Source organism: Choloepus didactylus, chromosome 4 (assembly GCF_015220235.1).
Source record: "Choloepus didactylus isolate mChoDid1 chromosome 4, mChoDid1.pri, whole genome shotgun sequence".
Taxonomy (NCBI): Eukaryota; Metazoa; Chordata; class Mammalia; order Pilosa; family Megalonychidae; genus Choloepus; species Choloepus didactylus.
The window spans coordinates 66,806,679-66,825,575 of NC_051310.1; the positions used below are offsets into that span (position 1 = coordinate 66,806,679).

The window sequence follows — 18,897 nt, forward strand, 5'->3', positions numbered from 1 at the left end:
CCACTGATTCCCCTCAAGCCAGTTCTCCCCAACTTTGTCTTTGTGGTGAGTGGGGGTGTGAGTCTTGTAGGGTCCAAATGGTGCACCAAGTTTGTGTCTGTAGTTGGTACTGCCCACCCTGAATGTGGGGCAGTTAGGGAGGGAGGGCGGCCTTAATAATCAACTCTCCCAGGTGTTACTGGAGATTTAAAGCTGTTGCAATAGTCTAATCCTTCAGTTCAGTCTTGCCACAGTTTGTCTCTTCTGCTGACCCACAAGTCCTTGGTATTGGCATATGGTCCCTGGTACTTGCGAGTGGGTCCCTCTTCCAAGCCATGCACTCCTAGGTCCTCTGCTGCAGGAAGACTGTGCTATGTCACAAGTGAGTGCCATCCCCCAAGGGAAGTTCTGGGCCACAGGGCCATGTAGGGGCATTCCCAGTCTGCTGAAAGGATGTTGAATGGGCATTTTAATTTCCCCCTTTTCACACAGCTCTGCCTTCTCAGCTCTGGGACAATTAGCTGTTGGTGCATGAAAGGCTATTGTCCAGCCCAATTTATTGTTGTGTCCATGTGTTGTTGGAGTTAGAAACAATTCTGGTCATACTGGGTTGTTTGGGGCAGTTCTGGGTTGTGGCACTGGCACCAGACAGGATCATTCCCAGCCCTCCAGGAAGAGGGGTGTAAGGGATGCCCCCCTTTTCTTGGGAAGTTTGATGTTTAACAAATTTTCTCAGTCACTAGATTTGTTGCTTTGTCTCTCAGAGCTATCTTAGCTCTGTTCTTGCCTTGGCCCAAATTGCAAGTCTTTGAGGCTTTCTGTAATGGGCTTCTTAGATTAATCGCTTTAGAAAAAGAGAAAAAGATTTAAAAAAAAAAAAAAAGGAAAAGAAGGGCCCTCCTTGCACATCTAATTGCTATTGAAATGCTAAGAGACAAGGAGATTAGGGCCATTAAGGAAGAATCAAGAAAGCAGAGAAACCAGCTCTTCAGACAAGGGAACTTGTCCTCTGGATTTGCATATGTGTCTGATTCTGTTTGAATTCTGCCCTTCTCCATTTTACATTCACCAGAACTCCAAAAAGTCTCTGTTTTTATTTTTGGGGTTTTTTTTTTTTGGGCTGTTTTTGCTAGCCCTATCTCTTGGAGTTGGGCTGACTGCTCCTGGATTCTCTGGTGTCTGGTCTCAGTCTATCTATCTTTGGAGTTTCAATCAGGAGTCTGAGTTTTCAATCAGAGCCACAACTGTCATTCTCCCTCCTAGTTCTCAGCACTGATGGCCCCTCATCCTATGGGACTGAGCCTGTCAGGGAGGGGCACAGGTCCCCTGGCCATGAGAACTTACAGATTTTGCTGATCTCAGCTGTTCCACACATTCATGAGTGTTGCATGAAGTATGCCTAAAGTCAAATTGCTCTCCAGTGTCTGGTCCATGCAGTTCCTGGCTTTCTACCTACTGCCCTGGAGGAGTAACTAAAACCTACACCTCACCACTCCACCATCTTGCCCCTCCTCCTAAGGATAAAGTTAAGTACTATTAAATTTATACATTTATTCCATGTTTTAAATGGTAGCCCCAAATCCACCTGATTGATGCTCATTTGGCACATTCTTCTCAATTCTGGCCACTAAACTATATCCTGAGTTAGGATGAAAGTAACACAGCTTTCAAGCCTTAAAATGACTAAATTTAAACTGCGAAGAGTCATGAGATTGTCTGCTCAGGACAACATTTTCCATCACTTACAAAAGGTTACATTTGGCATGTCAAGAAGAGAGAACATAATCCCACAGCAGCAGCCATTTAAAATAAAAGAAGACAGCCATAGGATTCATGCAGAATGTTTTAAATATTTCTGTAGAGCAAAGTGATTTAACTGATTTTTCAAGGATGATGCTCCAAATTATCCTATGTGCATCCTTTGGAAATTTAAAGATCATGAAATAGCATCTTCCATGTGGGATATCTTAAAAGATAGTATTTTTGTTTCAATGAATTACTCAAATGAACCACCAATCTGTGTTAATTTGATGATGTTTTACAGAGTGTAGTAATTTCTTTCTTTAGATTTGCAGAATTTATAAAGAAAGAAAATTACAGCCTGAATACCCAAGACAAGGATAATTCCCTCAATATAACTGGCTGCATCATAGGTAGACTTCTGTGCAGGTTGTGAGGTTGGAGTCAAAGTGGTATTTGTTGTATCTGACGTAGTCACCGTGGGGGAAGCTGTAGGAGAGGTAGGCTGAGTTGTGGTTTTAGCTGTAGAATTGGTTGGCAATGGAGTGGCAGTGGGAGCAGAACAGAATTCTGTGCCATTCACCACATGGCAATCACTAGCTGCTGAATTATGTGAACAGTAGCTCTTACCTTCTTTACATTCTATCCAGAAGCAGGTAGTATTAGCAATGCTAGCACTGACACAGGATAAGAAGTTGTAGCTTTCACTGATTGCTGGTGCTAAAATGGTGGCCGGAGGTGGTTTGCCAGGGGCGTCGGGAAAATCTTGGCAGTGGGCCCTGAGGTCACAGGTCCAATCACAATCGGAATGAGGGTCCTGTTGTCAGCCATGGACACCACACAGAGCGCAGCAAGGCAAGTGGTGGCCCAAGCAGTGGATGAGAAAGCCCTGATATTGCATCCTCAATGTTGGTGCTTGAGCAAAATTTCCCTCATTTTTGAGAGAGTCTTGCTGTATATAATATTCTTGGCTGGCATTTGTTTTTCTTAAGCACTTTAAGTATTCCACTGCCTTCTTACCTCCATGGCATCTGATGTGAAATTAGCACTCAATCTAATTGGGACTCCCTTGTACTTAATGTGTTGCTTTTCTCTTGTAGCTTTCAGAACTCTTTCCACATCCTTTGCACTCAATAGTGTGATCAATATGTAATGGGGTGTATTTTTCTTCACATTTATCCTTTTTGATGTTCTCTGGGCTTCTTGAGTGTGCATATTCATGTCTTTTGCTAAGTTTGGGAAGTTCTCCATCAATTTTTCTTTGAATATTGCTTCTGCCCCTATCTCTCTTTCTTCTCCTTCTGGGACACCCATAATGCATATATTGGTGTGTTTGATGGTGTCCCAGAGGTGTCTTGGGCTATTTTTGATTTTAACACATATATTTTTTTTTCTGCTCTTCAGCCTGACTCATTTCAGGTGTCTTGTCTTCAAGTTCACTGATTCTTTCTTCTTCCATCTCCAACCTGTTCTTGAAACCCTCCTGGGCATTTTTCATTTCAGTTATTGTGTTCTTCAGCTTCAGTTCTGTTTGGTTGCTTTTAACAATTTCTATCTCTTTACTCAATTGCTCATTCATTGTTTTTCTGATATCCTTTGGTTCTTTATAGTATCATTCAACTCCTTAAACACTCATCATCTTTATTTGTGTTTTCTGGATTTTATGCTCTAACTGTGGTTGGGCCATCTTTTATGGTTTCTTTATCTTGCTTTCTTGTTTCATGCTGTACTTTTTAATATTTTAAAACAGTAACTGTGGGATTTATTCCCTGAGATATCTGTTTCTTGGTTTTCTAACAAGTTGGTGATAAGACAGGGATTTTCTTGAGCTTCAGCCCTTCTATGAGGAAGGTGTGCCCTAGGAGAATTCAGTGTGCAGGGTTTTCCCTGTCTTTCTGGGCGTCTGTCTTGTCCTGGGTCTTTGCTTTTTAGTTGTTTTGTAGTTCTCTCCTGTTTATAGTTTTGTTGTAACCTCTGTTTCCCTGGAGACAGATCTCCCTCTCCCAGGTGTTTGAATCCAGCAGGTCTTTGTTTCAGACTGTCTGAATAGTATTTCACACTCCTTTCATTGCCTCATGCTGCTTCTGTCTGGAAATAAAATTCTGGGAGAAGAGCACCCTGGAGTGCACTTTCCCAAGTCAGTCTTTAAAGCCAACACAGGGTCAGGGACATGTATTTGGGGTGCAACCAGCTGCACTGTGCCCTGGAGAGAGAAGGTCAGGAAGGGTGCTAACAGCTTCTCCAATGGCTACTCAGAACTAAGCTTTTGTGGCTTGCTTAGTAAATGCAGCCCTGCAGCTAACTGTCCCTTGCAGCCCTGAGGAAGCATAGCATCTTTAAGTTCCCACTGCCACCACTCGTGTCTCGGACAGGTTGAAACAATGGCTGCCCTCAGTGCTGAGACCCATTAGTCAAAAGCTGTGATCAGTGATTGGTCATGCCCACCCCTGTTCTTGAGGAACAGGATTTTTGTGTCCCTTTCTGACCAGTGAGCTAGCTAGGGGCTAGATCTCATGGTAGCCTGGGTGAGAGTGGGGGGTGGGTGCCAGTCAGCTGCAGTGTGGAGGGAGCAATTTACTGTTCTTTACTGTAAACTATGAGCTCTTCCTCTGGCTCTTCCCTGGATGTTCTACAGTGTTCTTATGGCCTCCTCAGTTTCAAAATAGTTGTTTCAGACAGTTTCTGCTTGTTTAATAGTTGTTTTGGTGAAAGGACTGAGTCCTGGTGCTCTCTAATCTTCCATCTTCCTACAATTCTCTTTCTTCTATTTCTTTTGAGATTTCCTCTTTGACCCATTGGTTATCTAGAAGTGTGTTGTCCTGTTATCTTTTATTGATTTCTGGATTAATTCCATTATGATCAGAAAACATACTTTGTATGATTTCAATAGTTTTAAATTTCTTAAGATTTGTTTATGGCTGCTGGTTGACTGGTACTTACAGTTCTGATCTCCTTTTCCAATTCCCCTGTTACTCTGTGCTTTTTAGGGCCTCCAGATAGCTGCTCTGTGCATCCAGGATTTTAGCATGTATTCAGTGGGACAGACAGGGTACAGTGTCCCTGTCTCTTTACACAAACCCAAACTTCAAAAATAAATAACATTTTTATTATTAAAGTTTTCTCTATTCCTTGGCGTGAGTGATAGTAGCAATGCTCTGTATGAAAATAATAATTGAGAACATGTGAAAGAAAAGCCTAATTGACCTGAATTGTCAATTTGGAGTTTTGAAAAAGATGAAAGAATCCATCCAAGCCAGAGTTCTCACAGCCAGATTTGCTTTCTGGGCAAGCAAATGCACTAGCTTTGCATTCCACACAATTAAATTGCACAAGATTCAGATGTACAAAGACGTTCATACATAATGGAAACCACAGTTCTTAAGCCTTCATTTTCCCTTGGGAGCAGAACAAAATATGTAAAAGTGCCCCGTATCCATATTAAACTAGCTCATACAAATTCTCAGTGGGCTCTGCCTTTTCCCACCTTGAACAGAGATGTGGGCTTTCCTTTTATGCCCTCTGTCACCAATGCTCCCTTCTCTTTCTCTCTTTCAGCGGGACAGGACAAGTTGTTCATACGCTAGATTGGGCAGAATTTTTGGGTCACTGGATGCTCTCTGCCACCATGCATTTGGAGGTCTACAGGCAAAGGCAGCTCTGTGCTGCGTCCAGTTCTGCTCTGTTTGCAGCAGCTTCAGTATAGTTGTCCTTGTGCTTTTGTTCCCACCCCATGCCTTTTCCATGGGTTAGCTCTTTCAGTCTTTTCCCTTTAAGGACCTTGGAACTCCAGGCTGCTTTTGTTGCAGCATATGGGTTTACATGGCACCTGCGGTTTGTCTGGACAATTCCCTCCCAGTTTACTCACACACCTCACACAGCACATAGAGCAGAGCATATACCCTGGTAATCCAGGCTTAGTTCCTTTTGCTCTGTAATACCCAAACATTATCTGGGGTTCATTTTGCAATTCCTGCACAGTATGGGAGGCCACATCTCAGGCACTCACCAGTGCCTCGGCTCATCAAGCCTAAATTGATTTTCTTCTTCCTTGTGATTGAACTAATTTGGGGGGTGGAGGGTGGGAAACTGCTTTTAAGGCATCATGCATTCTCTACTTCTCTATGGTTTATGAATAAAGAAAAGATCTATGCTCTCATTTCCTTGGGCTTTGGCTTGGGTCCTACAACTAAAATCTGTGGCATATAAGACATTTTTCTCTGATATTGATCCCTGTAAGACAAGATTTCTCAACCTCACACTATTGACATAATTCTTTGTAATTGGGAGGCTATCCTGTGCATTGTAGGATGCTTCTACCAACTAGATGCCAAGTACCAGCCCCATTCCCCTCTTGCAAGAGCCAAACATGTCTCCAGACATTGCCAAATGTCCTTTGGGGGGCAAAATCCTGCCCCTGCCCGACTGAGAAACACCCTAAGATAACTGGATCCATGTCTACAATTTCTGTCTGAATGGAAGGGCAATGAACCTCACTTAATACCTAAAATTTATTACCATAATGGAGGAACCTACAGAGTGAAGTTTTCACAGCTTGAAGAAAATATTCCTCAAGGATATCCATGTGTTTATACTTGGGTTCTGTATTCATCAATGGCTAGATTTAATTCAGTGTCTACTACTATTAAGTTCTTGTTATATACTACCTCATTTCATCCTTACAGAATTCTGCAATGTATTTTTATAAATGAGAAATCGAAGTCTGGGAATTCAGTGAATTGTGCCAAGTCACATGGACCATAAGTGGCAGAAGTATGATCTTGTTTCTAGCTGTTGTCCACTACTTGGCACTTCTGGCCCAGGCTGTGTCCACAAGCCTCGGACGCCCCCACTTGACTGCTCTGGCTGGGAACAGAAAGGCACCTTAAACTGAACTTGCAGAGTGGTTTTTGTCCTCCCCCAACCTGGTCCCCCTCTTGTGTTATCTTGGCACATGGCATCAGCATCCAGCTAGCCCCACAAACCAGAAGATAGGGTTACTATGATCTTTCCTTTACCCTCTTCCCCCATGTTTATTCCATCACTGAGTTCTGTCTGTTCTACCTCCTAAATGTCCTTTGACTCTACCTGTGTTCACCAATCACTGCCTCCTTACTGGTCTGCCTTATTCCTGCATGCTTACCACTCTACTGGCCACTTCCCACCTTACAACCCAGTGCCTCATAACTAATTCATTCATTTTAGCAACTTCTTATTTTGATATGATTTTAAACACACAAAACTTGCAAGAATAGCACAAAGAATCCCTTTAACACTTCAGCAATTATTAGCATTTTACCACATTTGCTTTATCATTCATGTATCTAAAGATTTTTTTATTTGAGAATTGCCAATACAATTCCCCTTTACCCCTAAATACTTTAGTGTATATTTCCAAAGAACAAGGATGCTCTCTTCATAACTACAGTAATCAAAATTTGGTAACACTGATCCAATGTTATTGATCTACAGAACTTACTCTGCTTTGCCAGCTCTCCCAGGGCTGTCCCTTACATCTCTTTCCTGGCTCACACTCCAGTCTTTGGTCATGCATTGGTTGCTCTCACCTGGCTGGAGCACTGGCCAATGCAATGTCTTTTTGGAGTCTGAATCTGACCATGTTACTCTGTGAGTTAAAACCGTTTAGTGGCTTCTTCCAGAGAATACCAAACATCCTCAGGTGCTCTGGACATGCCCAGCTCCTACTTCCTTTCCACCTTCCAGATGAACTTGCCATCTCTCAGAACATGCTGTCTCCCATTTGAGCCTCTGCTGTTGTGTCCAGTCAACCCAGCTCAGCTGAAATGTCCTTCTTTAGGGGCCTTTGTTGCCCTTCAGGACTGGAATCAATTTCTCTGGTAAGACCCAACAGTGCAGAGGCTGGGCTGTTTCTGATCATGGTGCATCCCCAGCCTGCCTCAATAGAAAAACACTTTCTCTGCTTGGCAGTATTCCACTAGGAGCAGGGATTTGGGACTACTAGGCATGAAAACCTAGAGTGTAACATTTATTACTTGTTTTTCTTTAAAAAGTCAACTACTTTAGCAAAGGCCCTGAGTTGGTCTTATATTCTCTTTAAATGATTGTCAGGCTTTTAAGCAGTTGAAATTTTGGAAATGAAGCTCTACCTTTGGACATATCACAAACTGCATATTTCTGAGTTGAAGGCCTTTAAAATAGTCTTCACTTACCTGATGCAACATTATTTGGAGGACCCAATTCCGTGTAAGTGACAATAGTTAACACAGAGACCAGAGGGCAGTGTGAGCCTGTCGACAGGTTTGAGCTGCTACAGTCATTTGATTTTAGACCCAAGATGCCCCAATTCAGGATTATCTTAGCCAAATTTGGTTAAAGATTTCACCAATATCCCCTTGAAAAGTCAGTCAAGGTTCATCCCAGAATTGCACTGTAATTATTTATAGTGCATGCCTTTAAGGCAGGACACTTAGTTGATGGACTCCCTTTACAGTTGTCCCATTTGTGTCCCTTTGCCTTAGGACATTTGTTTCTCAGGGCCAAAGTTGATTGAGGAAGACTTTCCTTTCCAGTTTTTACATTTTTAGAGAAACTAAAGTCCTTGGGAAGGTCTAGTAAGGTGTGAAGACTGGGAGATGCAAGCCCAGGCATATTCGTTTGGAGTTGTTCATGTCTGTGCATCTTGGGGGCTTGCACCCTTCCTGAGGTCAGGGAAGTCCCATGTATTCCGATTCATCAACACATATTTATTGAGCACCTGCTTTGTGCCAGGTACAACCAAACAAGGTTCCAGTTCTTGTGTAGCTTACGTTCCAGAAAGGAAGAGACAGGAAATGAATAATGAACAAGTACACTATATATTTGCATGGTCATAAGTGTTATGAAGTAAAGCAAAGCAGGGAAGGTGGTAGGGGAATTGGGGAAGAGAAAGGGTCAAAGTTGGTTGCACAAGAAGGTAGCACTGGAGCAAAGACTTGCAGATGATGGGGGGCCATGCAGAGATCTGGGGGGATGACCATGTCAGGCTGAGTTTAGGAAGAATGAGTGCAAAGGCCAAGGAACAAACCAGTGTGTTTGAAGAACAGGAGGAAGACCGGTATGAAGAGGGGATGGGAGGCAGGAGAGTCCCGGAGGGTCATTATGTGGCCATTGGTTTTGATCCCAACAGAATCCTTTGAGGAGAGACTGACATGTCTAACAACAGGATCCCCCTGACTGCATGGGGCCAAGGGTAGCAGTAATAATCTACGGTGGGGTGATGATAGTCTGTGCCATGATGGGGCATTGGATATGGACAGACCGGAGGCTGGACCCTAGGCTGTGGGCCCTGAAAGACTACCACACCAGAGAATCACTTGGATGCCTCAAAGGTGCTTCACAGGACTGTACAGACTTGATGAGCATACTGCCCATGGACGCTATGCACTGAAGACTAGAAGGGCATGTGTTGTGACCTTTGTAAGACCCCTGAGCTCTTTCTGCCAATTTAAAGAGGTGAGAGCAGAGTCAGACTATTTAAAGGAAATAAAATGATACATGCAATAAAACTTATACTTTATCTACTACATAGTTAAGTTTTAGTAAGTACTCAGTAAATATGTATAATGTCCACTTGCTCATTTCTCAACTAAGGTTTGTGCTGTCCCATTAAGGATTGGAATAAGAGTCATTTCAGTTATAGTAATAGGTGGATACCTGGACCTGGAGAAACCCAACTGACAGACCCAAGTTAAGGTTCTTCTGTTTTGGTAAGACTTCTTCCTATCTCTTTTATTTTGGCCCAAATCCTGTGCCCTTGGTACGGACAATAACATCATTACCCCCCAAGTCTAAATGACTTATCATACAGCGCAGAGTGCTGTAGCTGGGATTTGAGCTAGGTCTTCTCACAACAAATCAAGTAATTTTTCAGCCATATCATTTGCCCAGGGCTGGAAAGAAAGCAAATTTGCATTGAGGGTGTGCTGTAAATGACAATACAGCTTTACATGCAGAATGGAAGGCAAAATGGATCTAGACAGACTACGGAGTGAGACATATAAGTTGAAAAAAATGAACAGAATTAACAAAGTATTTTAGAAAAAAATATTTAAGTCAAGGAATAAGTTTGCAAAAATGTCTTTTGTCAAGCAATGTATGCACACATCATACCTAGCACACCACACACTGACAGACTCATCATCTCCATTTCTTCTCCCACTTTAAGTAGTTCTACTTACAGGAATACTAAGAATGTCAAAATGTTGACGTTAAAAACATTTAGCCTTTGTCTGCCCTCCTTTCGAAACCCAATGACGTCTTGTTTTGCCCCCACACCCTTAGCCAGCCTTGCCCGGGTTCCCAAAGCTGCGCGGCCAGAGGGCGGCCGCCGGGTTTACTAACGTCTGTGGGGACTGGGGCGGAGCCGCGGAGGAGGTGGGGCGCGGTCCTCTAGTCGGGAACTCTCGCAGAGGCCACGCGCACAACCCCGCCGTCCGGCCGCTCAGGCCCAGGGCTCCCGGACCGGGTGGGCACCACTCTCCGGGCCTCACCGGCCTTCCGCGCTGTGTCCCCATCACAGGGCGGGCCCGTCTCGCACACCCACCCACACCGCCATCGATCCTCGCAGTCTGACACGTCCTGCGGCCCCCGCCTGCGGGAGCGGCGAGCTCTGGGACAGAGGGAACCCCAGAGCTAGCGTGCTTACGACCGAGCGTGTGTGCGCGCGGCGGCGGAAGGCCCGCCTCCTGCAGCCTAAGATTGGCTCAGATCGCAGGACTGACGCGATCAGGAGAGAGGGGAGGCGGGGCGAGGGGACTCCTTTTCACTATTGGCTGAGCCCGGGGAGCAGCCTCGCCGCGATTGGCTGGGAGGAGGAGGTGGTGTGCGCGTCGCCCTCCTCTCCCGGCCGCGGGAGGCGCTGGGATCGCGAGCACCGGCTGAGGCAGCGGCGGCGGCTGGCTGCTTCGCCTGCACCCCCCGGGCGCGGTCCCCGGTCCCCAGCGCGTCAGGTGCTTGGTCCCCGGGCGGCGGCGAAGGCGGCGGCGGGAGGGCTGGCCCGGGCCAGGTGGGCGGTCGCGCCATGGCGTGGCGGCGGGAGCTGGGCCTGCACGGTCCGCCTGCGGCTCGCGGCTCCCGTCGCCCTCGGCTTTGACGGGATTATTGTGCTGTGTTAGTCTGCAGTCGTAAATTTTGGTGAATTTTTTGCTTGTCGTACCACTCACTGGTTTGGGGTAAAAGCGGGAGATGCATGATGGTGTCATTGGCCTTTGAGACGATGGGCTTTCTGTCGTATTTGGTACCTGGAATTTAAGGGAGGGGTAATGACATTTAATTGGGCCTCCTGTGGTCGTGTATCCCAAGGTCTCACCAACGTAGTCAAGAAAGCGGGCGAATTCCGAGTATGACTCTTACCTTCACTGAACAGAATCCCTGCTCCTCCCTGTCTCCATCTTTCTTTTCCCCTCTCCTTCCCCTCCCTCCTCTTTCCCCTCTCCCTACTCCTCTCCTCTCTCCTTTCTCCCCTTTCTCTCTTTTTACCTTATTAAACCCTGCGGGAGGTTCTTTTGAAATTTTTACAAAGCTTTAGGTCTCCAATTTTTCTGTTTTGCTTGCAGGTCTGACGGCTGGGAGTAAGCTGGAGGAAAGATGCCCTCTGATTCTTTCTGTCTGGCTGCCCAGGCTCGACTTGACTCCAAATGGTTGAAGACAGATATACAGGTGGGTTTTTTTTTTTTTTTTTTTTTTTTTTTTTTAAATTAATTTCTTTTTTTTATTAAATTCAGTTTTATTGAAATACATTCACACACCATACAATCATCCATGATATATAATCCGCTGTCCACAGTATGATAACATAGTTATGTGTTCATCACCACAATCTGTCTCTGAACATTTTCCTTACATCAGAAAGAACCAGAACAAGAATAAAAAATAAAAGTGAAAAAAAGCACCCAAATCATCCCCCCATCTTACCCCATTTGTCCTTTAGTTTTTATCCCCATTCCTCCACTCATCCATACACTAGATAAAGGGGGTGTGATCCACAAGGTCTTCACAATCACACTGTCACCCCTTGTAATCTACATTATTATATAATTGTCTTCAGGAGTCCAGACTGCTGGGTTGGAGTTTGGTAGTTTCAGGTATTTACTTCTAGCTATTCCAATACATTAAAGCCTAAGAGGTGTTATCTATATAGTGCATAAGAATGTCCACCAGAGTGACCTCTCGACTCCATTTGGAATCTCTCAGCCACTGAAACTATTTAGTCTCATTTTGCATCCCCCTTTTGGTCAAGAAGATACACTCAGTCCCACGATGCCGGGTCCACATTCATCCCCGGGAGTCATACTCTGCATTGCCAGGGAGATTTACACCCCTGGGAGTCGGGTCCCACGTAGGCGGGAGGGCAGTGAGTTCACCTGTCGAGATGGCTCAGTTAGAGAGAGAGAGGGCCACATCTGAGCAACAAAGAGGTACTTAGGGGGAGACTCTTAGTCACCATTACATACAAGTTTAGACTCTCCTTTCTGGTAATGAGCTTCATAAGGGCAAGTCCCATGCTCGAGGGCTCAGCACATCAAACCGCCAGTCCCAATGTTTGTGACAACATATGCTAGGGGATCAGCATCTCAAAGTTTAGAGATAGGCCTTACACTTCAGGGATAGAGTTAACTGCTGTAAGAGCTTACAATCTAGGGACTATTACAGTTATTTTGTCCACGTTAGGCTATGTTCTAAGATTCAATTCTGAGTTTACACATTGTAGTTAGTCCATATTGGTGAGGCATCATCCCTCTCACCATGTTTTCTCCAACACTTTTACTCCTATATATATATTTTCCTACAATTTTATAGAGTTATATTTACATACCATACATTTATCCACAGTGTACAATCAGTTGTTCATGGTATCATCATAAAGTTGTACATTTATCACCACAATCAGCATTTGAACATACTTATTACTACAAGAAAAATTGTTTTTTTTTTTTTTTTTTTTTTTTTTTTAGCAATAAGAAAAAATGATAAAAAGAAAAATAACATGTCATACAATACAATATACTACTAAGGACAGCAAATAACACCACTACCAAGAATCCCATATGACTCCCCTATATCCCCCTCTCATATACATTTAACATTGGCATATTGCCTTTGTTACATTTAATGGAGGTATATTACAATGTTACTGTGGACCATAGACTCAAGTTTGCTTCGATTATGTTTTTTCCTGAATACCATCCCTTTTTCAAATTTCTACATGGTTGACATTCATTTGCTTTCCCACATGCAAAAAGATTTTTATATTTGTATATTTAGTAACAGTCATTGGCCACTCCAGTTTTTGCCACTTTATACAGTCCCAGTCTTTATCATCTATCTTTGCCTCTGGTGTCATACATTCTCCTATCCCACCTCTTTCAGCTTTACTCACAGACATCTTTGTTCAGTGTACTTACAGTACCGTGCTACCATCACACAGTATTATGCTATCTATTTCTGGATCTATGCAATCAATCCTAAACGTTCTGTAGTCCTTCAGCATCAAATGGCTGATCTCTGCCCTCTTTCTATCTCCTGGTCACCTGTGTTGTCAGCTTTTAACTCCCAAAGTTTGTTCATTAATGTCTGTTCATGTTAGTGAGACCATACAGAATCTGTCCTTTTGTTTCTGGCTGACTTCACTCAACATAATGTCCTCAAGGTTCATCCACATTATTACATGATCCATGTCTTTGTTCTGTCTTACAGCTGCATAATATTCCATCATGTGTATATACCACAGTTTGTTTATCCACTCGTCCTTTGATGGGCATTTGGGCTGTTTCCATCTCTTGGCAATTGTGAATAATGCTGCAATAAAGATTGGTTTACAAATGTCTGTTTGTGTCTTAAGTTTCAGTTCCTCTGAGTATATATCCAGCAATGGAATAGCTGGGTCATATGGCAAATCTATATTTAGCTTCCTGAGGAACCTCCATACTGTCTTCCAGAGTGGTTGCACCATTCTACATTCCCACTAACAATGAATAAGTGTGCCTCTTTCTCCACATTACAGGTGGGGTTTTGACATGCCTTTTTCTCGGCGTGTTCCTGCCTCCAGTTTTCTGGTTAAAAAAAAAAAAAATTTCCGGATATATAACGGGATGTGAATTGGACCTTGCCATATTAGAGAAGCAGGTTTATTTCCTATAACGTAAAATGTACCTTTTATTGCATGAGATTTTATAGCTGTTTTTGTAGGTTATTTTCTTAATTGGTTTTTGTAGGTTATTTTTGTAGGCTGTTATAATTACAGTTATTTGTAATTGCAGCAAGCTTGAGGTCTAGTTAGGCAACGTGTTTTCCTATTATTATTTTTTAAAGAAGTCTGGATCACTCTTAAACTATATCTTCCTGACTGTTGTTTGTTTAGTGATAGTTTTTGAAATGTTCAGTTAACTGTGAGGGGAAAATTGATGATGTGACATGCAGTAATTTATTATGTCCTGCAGAAACTCACTTATTTTATGGTAATTGCCTTGCTGGAGAGACAAGGGTTCTTTCAGATGAGCTGTTTGTTTTATATTTGTGACTGGTCTTTAAAGAAGAGTGCCCAAATTTTCACATCAGTAACAAGTGGAAACGGAATGTTGGCCTTAGATTCTAATGTTTTGATTTAATAAGATAAAGCTTGCCCCGAATTATTAAATAACTAGTGGTAATATTGCTGTAAACTATTCTTTAAGCCAGTTTTTCTTGCAAATGGTTTGAAAAAGCTACTTTTGAAACTCCATATTACCATATCAAAAAGAAGTGTCTGAAAAATTTTGTAATACAAATATATTTTTTTCCCTTCTCCTTGAGGTTAACCATTTTAAGTATTTTTAAAGTAATCTATTTTATTTTATAAAATCTTGCATAGTGTATGACTGTTCATCAAGAATCATGGAGTATATAAGGAATTGATAAAAGATACTAGTGGTGAAGTTTTATTTCCCTTCCCTATTTCTTTCTTTCTTTTTTTTTTTTTTTTAGACAGGTTTTGAGTACCAGGCAGTCTAAGAGTCAAGTTTTTAGAACTGAACTATAGCTGATGGGATTGTTATTAATGGTATAATGTTAGACGAAACAGAGCACAAAGAATTGTTTTAAGAATTGGCAGAATAGTCAGTCTCAGTTTGGTTTAGTTTGATCATTTACTTTTATTTAGCAATTACTGTTTTTTTTAAATATATATATATGTATTTTAAAGTATGGTGGGGGAAGATAATCCTTCTGAAATCTTGAGATTCAGGCAAGCTTTTTTTTTTAATGTAATTTTATTATGATATATTCTCACACCATACAATCCATCTAAAGTATATAATCAGTGGTTCACAGTATCATCACATAGTTGTGCATTCATCACCATTATCAGTTTTAGAATATTTGCATTCTCCAGAAAAAGAAATAAAAAAAGAAAACCCAAAACATTCCATACCCCTTATCTCCACCCTTATTGACCTTGTAGTATTTGCACTGTACCTGATTTTAAGACTCACAATAAAGGTAGGTAAACTAAGGCAGTGTAGTATTGTCAGAGATAGATATATCGATCAGTGGAACAGAACAACATATCCAAAAGTAGATCCATACAAACACAGGAGGCTCACCTTTTTTGTTGTTTGTTTTTTGTTATATAGCTATATAGTCATTATTAAAGATAAGGGATGCTGGATTACAGCTCAGCAGTTTCTGGTATTTCCTTCTAGGTATTCTAATATACTAGAAACTGAAAAGAAATATCTACATAATGAGCTAGAGTAGTCATAATCATTTGTTTAATCCTTATTTTTCAGTTACACCTCCTCCCTCTCATTTGATCATTCTCTCAATCTTCAGGGATATCTGCACAATGAACATTTTAACTTCTTGCTGTTGGAAAGGGGTGTTAACTTTATGGGGTAGAGGAATGAAACTGGTTGATGTTCTTGGAGAGATTGGTACCTCTTTCAGAGCTTATCTGGCACAGGATCAATCTGGAGGCCTTAAGTTTCTGAAAAAAATAAAGTTACTAAGAAAAACTTGTATAGAGATTTAAATAGAGCCCAGTGCACTCCCTAGGGTTTTCAGTAATACCCTTGGTTGGGGCTTGGTGTACTGTGGCAATTTGCAATATCTGGCTGAAGCTTGCATAAGACTAACCTCCAGAATGACCTCTTGATTCTTCAGGTAAACTTGTTTTAAGAATTGTTTTTATATTAGTATTTGTGTGTCTTAAGAGACCTGTTGAAGTAAAGAACTTTAACTAATAAAGCTTTATTTTTCTTAAGAATCATAATTTAATAACTTCAAAATATGAGTTTTAGCACGTTAAATTAAAACCAGTTTAATGCTGAATTAAATGCCTATAATGAATCTATCAGTTATACATAGATGGAGGTACCATTTATACCTAGAGTGCTTGTCATTGCACTTTTGATTTTTTTCGGTATAATACACAAAGCTTGATCTTTCTTAGACATTTCCAATTATTCACAAAGTCTTCCAGACTACTAGGAATAGGTGAAGAGACCTAGGTTTTGACTTATGCATCAGAGAAAAAATGTGTTATGGGTAATGGAGCTATTTAAAAGCATGAAAATAGTGATTGGTGACCCTTATTTTATAGTTTCTCCAGCATTGCTTATTAAATGTGAGACATGAATGTAGTTGTTACCCTAAGGAGTTACATAGATACAGATACCTATTGTGTATGAAAGCCTTGTGCTGACACATTTTACCCCAATCGTGTTGGGGATGCTCTCCCACCTGGAGTGAGAAGCTCCCCATTCCTTACTTGAGGCTTTATATTGGGAGCAGAATTGATCGATGGTTAATAAATGGTACTTGGGATAGAAAGATGTTTCTTAGCCATAGAATTTAGCAAATCTGTTTTCCATAAGTTTTTTTTTTTCCTTTTTAATACAATTTTGAAATACATTCATACATCATACAATCCATCCAAATCTACAGATATTAATTTTTGCTTTTGGAATGCCATTGGAATTTTTAGTGACTTTAGAAAGGAAAAACTTTTGGAGACCATGAAAACTTTTAATATGTGTGTAACATAAGGAACACCAATCCTAGACTTTCTTATATTGGTTGGGCCTTCTGCTTCAGGCTTAGGACCTTGCCTCTACTGGGGTGCCCAGTATATACCAAGCATATATTTGTTTTTTATATATATATCGTTCTTTAATTCTTCAAACATCCTTTTCTGATTGTTGTGTGGAATCACTTGAATTGCTATGTTTTCCTCCACTACTTTCTTGAAGAGGAAATAAAATATAGAGCTTAAGAGATGTTAGCTGCATCATCACCATTTTAATTTTTACAGTAAAAGTCCACCTGTCTCATGTGATTGGTAGTTTTCCGGTTAACCAAAAAGTAAATCAAGAAAAGGAACCATGAAAGATGGTACATGATACCTTAAAAGCCAAGTCTTTTATTCATAAAACATATATACGTATTTGTTTACCACTCTTGATGTAAAGCTAAGGCCATGTCTTTGAGTATATGTCCAACAGTGGGAGTTATCCTGCTCTTCCTTGCATGAACCATACTCAGGTGAATCCCCTATAGTTTCTGTTTTTGATTTCTTTGAAATGGAGCATGAAATTGGGTATGTATGAAGAATTTTTTTTTTTTTTTTTACTTTTTATTTTGAAAGACTCACAGCAAATTGTAAAGATAAAACAGAGAGGTACTGGGTGTCCTTCACCCAGATTGGTCCCATACTCCCCCAGTGGTTACATCTTATGTAACTATAAGACAGTATCAAAACCAGAATATTAGCATTGGTACAATGGGTGTGTGTAGTTCAATGCCATTTTATCACGTGTAGTAAAGATACAGAACTGTTGCTTCACAGCAAATATCTCTTTCCTGTTACCCCTTTATAGTCACACCCTCTCCTTCCTTATTCCCCACTATCCCTAACCCCTGGCAACCACTAATCTGTTTTCCATCCTATAATTTTGTCATTTCTAGAATGCCATAGGATATGTGACCTTTTGACATTGGCTTTGTTCATTCACCATAATGCCCTTGAGGTGCATCCAAGTTGTTGAGTGTATCAGTAGTTAAACTTGGGATGTTCATTTGTGTCTTCTTCTAATCACAAATTTAGAATGGCTAAACATAAAAGTTAGCTTTTAAAATTAAACTTAAAATTATTAAATATAAATATCATCACTTGTGCTTAGGAATATCAGTAGATTAAAACATGTAACCATAAATCTTAGTAACATCTATTCTCAGATTTTCTGATTAACAATCCATTTGATAGATGTGATGTGGAAATAAAGGAATTTTGTATCAATAGGTAATTTAATTGATGTTTTTAGGAATAGATTATAAAAGGGATTCTTATACTTCTTAATGTATAAATATAGCTGCCTCAATATGAAAAATACCTGCTTACAAAATTACATGATTAAAAAGAGGGCTTAATAAGATGGCATATGACATTTTGTCAGTTTTATTCAAAGTATTACGTAGAATTGTTAATATAGCTGTCCCTGTGTCCATATGAGAAAAAAATCTTCCAATGAAAACTTTGCTCTGCTGTTATTTCAGTTTAAGAAAAACGATGACGACCCCAAAACGGATGCCTCGTGTTTTTTCAGTAATGTTTTATGTCTTTCCAACTAGAGTAATTTTCAGAACCAAATTTTTCTTTGATGGAGAAATTGAATGGGAATGAAAAGAAAAGCAATATATAGTTCTGTGTAATTTTTACCACAAGATTAAATTAAAATTACATAGCTGAGTTTACTGTTAAATATTTAGATTTTGAAATTTAAAATTATATAATTTTACTAGTTTTCAAATGTACCTTTACGGTAAAACAATTAATAGTCCTCTCTAACATGGGAATAATTTGTATTCTGAATATTGTGTTTTTCCTCTACTATTTCCAACTTTGTGCTTCTAATTAGTTTCAAATGCTTTTAGCAACTGTGGGTAGATTCCTCATTTTTGTTTGTTAAGCTGGGAATAACTAGATTGTTTTATAGAATGCTAATTATCCACCTGTCGTTTCATGTCAGTGAGGTCAGGGCTATTTGAGCATTGCTGCATTGTCAGGAATTAAAAAACATACCCGGGGTTAAAAAAAATAATTTTGAGTAATAACACTTAAAAATGGACTAATTTATTCCTCAGACATTTCTTGAAAATGTATTCTCCCAGTCTGTTAAACACCAGGGA

At 40.8% G+C, this 18,897-nt stretch overlaps 1 protein-coding gene and 1 pseudogene across 1 annotated transcript in view; one reads left to right on the plus strand and one right to left on the minus strand.

Annotated features, from left to right (window-relative positions):
- Positions 1 to 2,017: 2,017 nt before the first annotated feature.
- Positions 2,018 to 7,336, minus strand: LOC119532675 (annotated as a pseudogene).
- Positions 7,337 to 10,575: 3,239 nt separating this feature from the next.
- The window catches only part of HERC2 (HECT and RLD domain containing E3 ubiquitin protein ligase 2), a 299,399-nt gene continuing 291,077 nt past the window's right edge, over positions 10,576 to 18,897 (plus strand). Inside the window, exons 1-2 of the mRNA XM_037832807.1 lie at positions 10,576 to 10,685; positions 11,292 to 11,394. Of these exons, the coding sequence (XP_037688735.1) occupies positions 11,323 to 11,394 (72 nt within the window). The 5' untranslated portion in view covers positions 10,576 to 10,685; positions 11,292 to 11,322. The remainder of the gene's footprint in view (positions 10,686 to 11,291; positions 11,395 to 18,897) is intronic.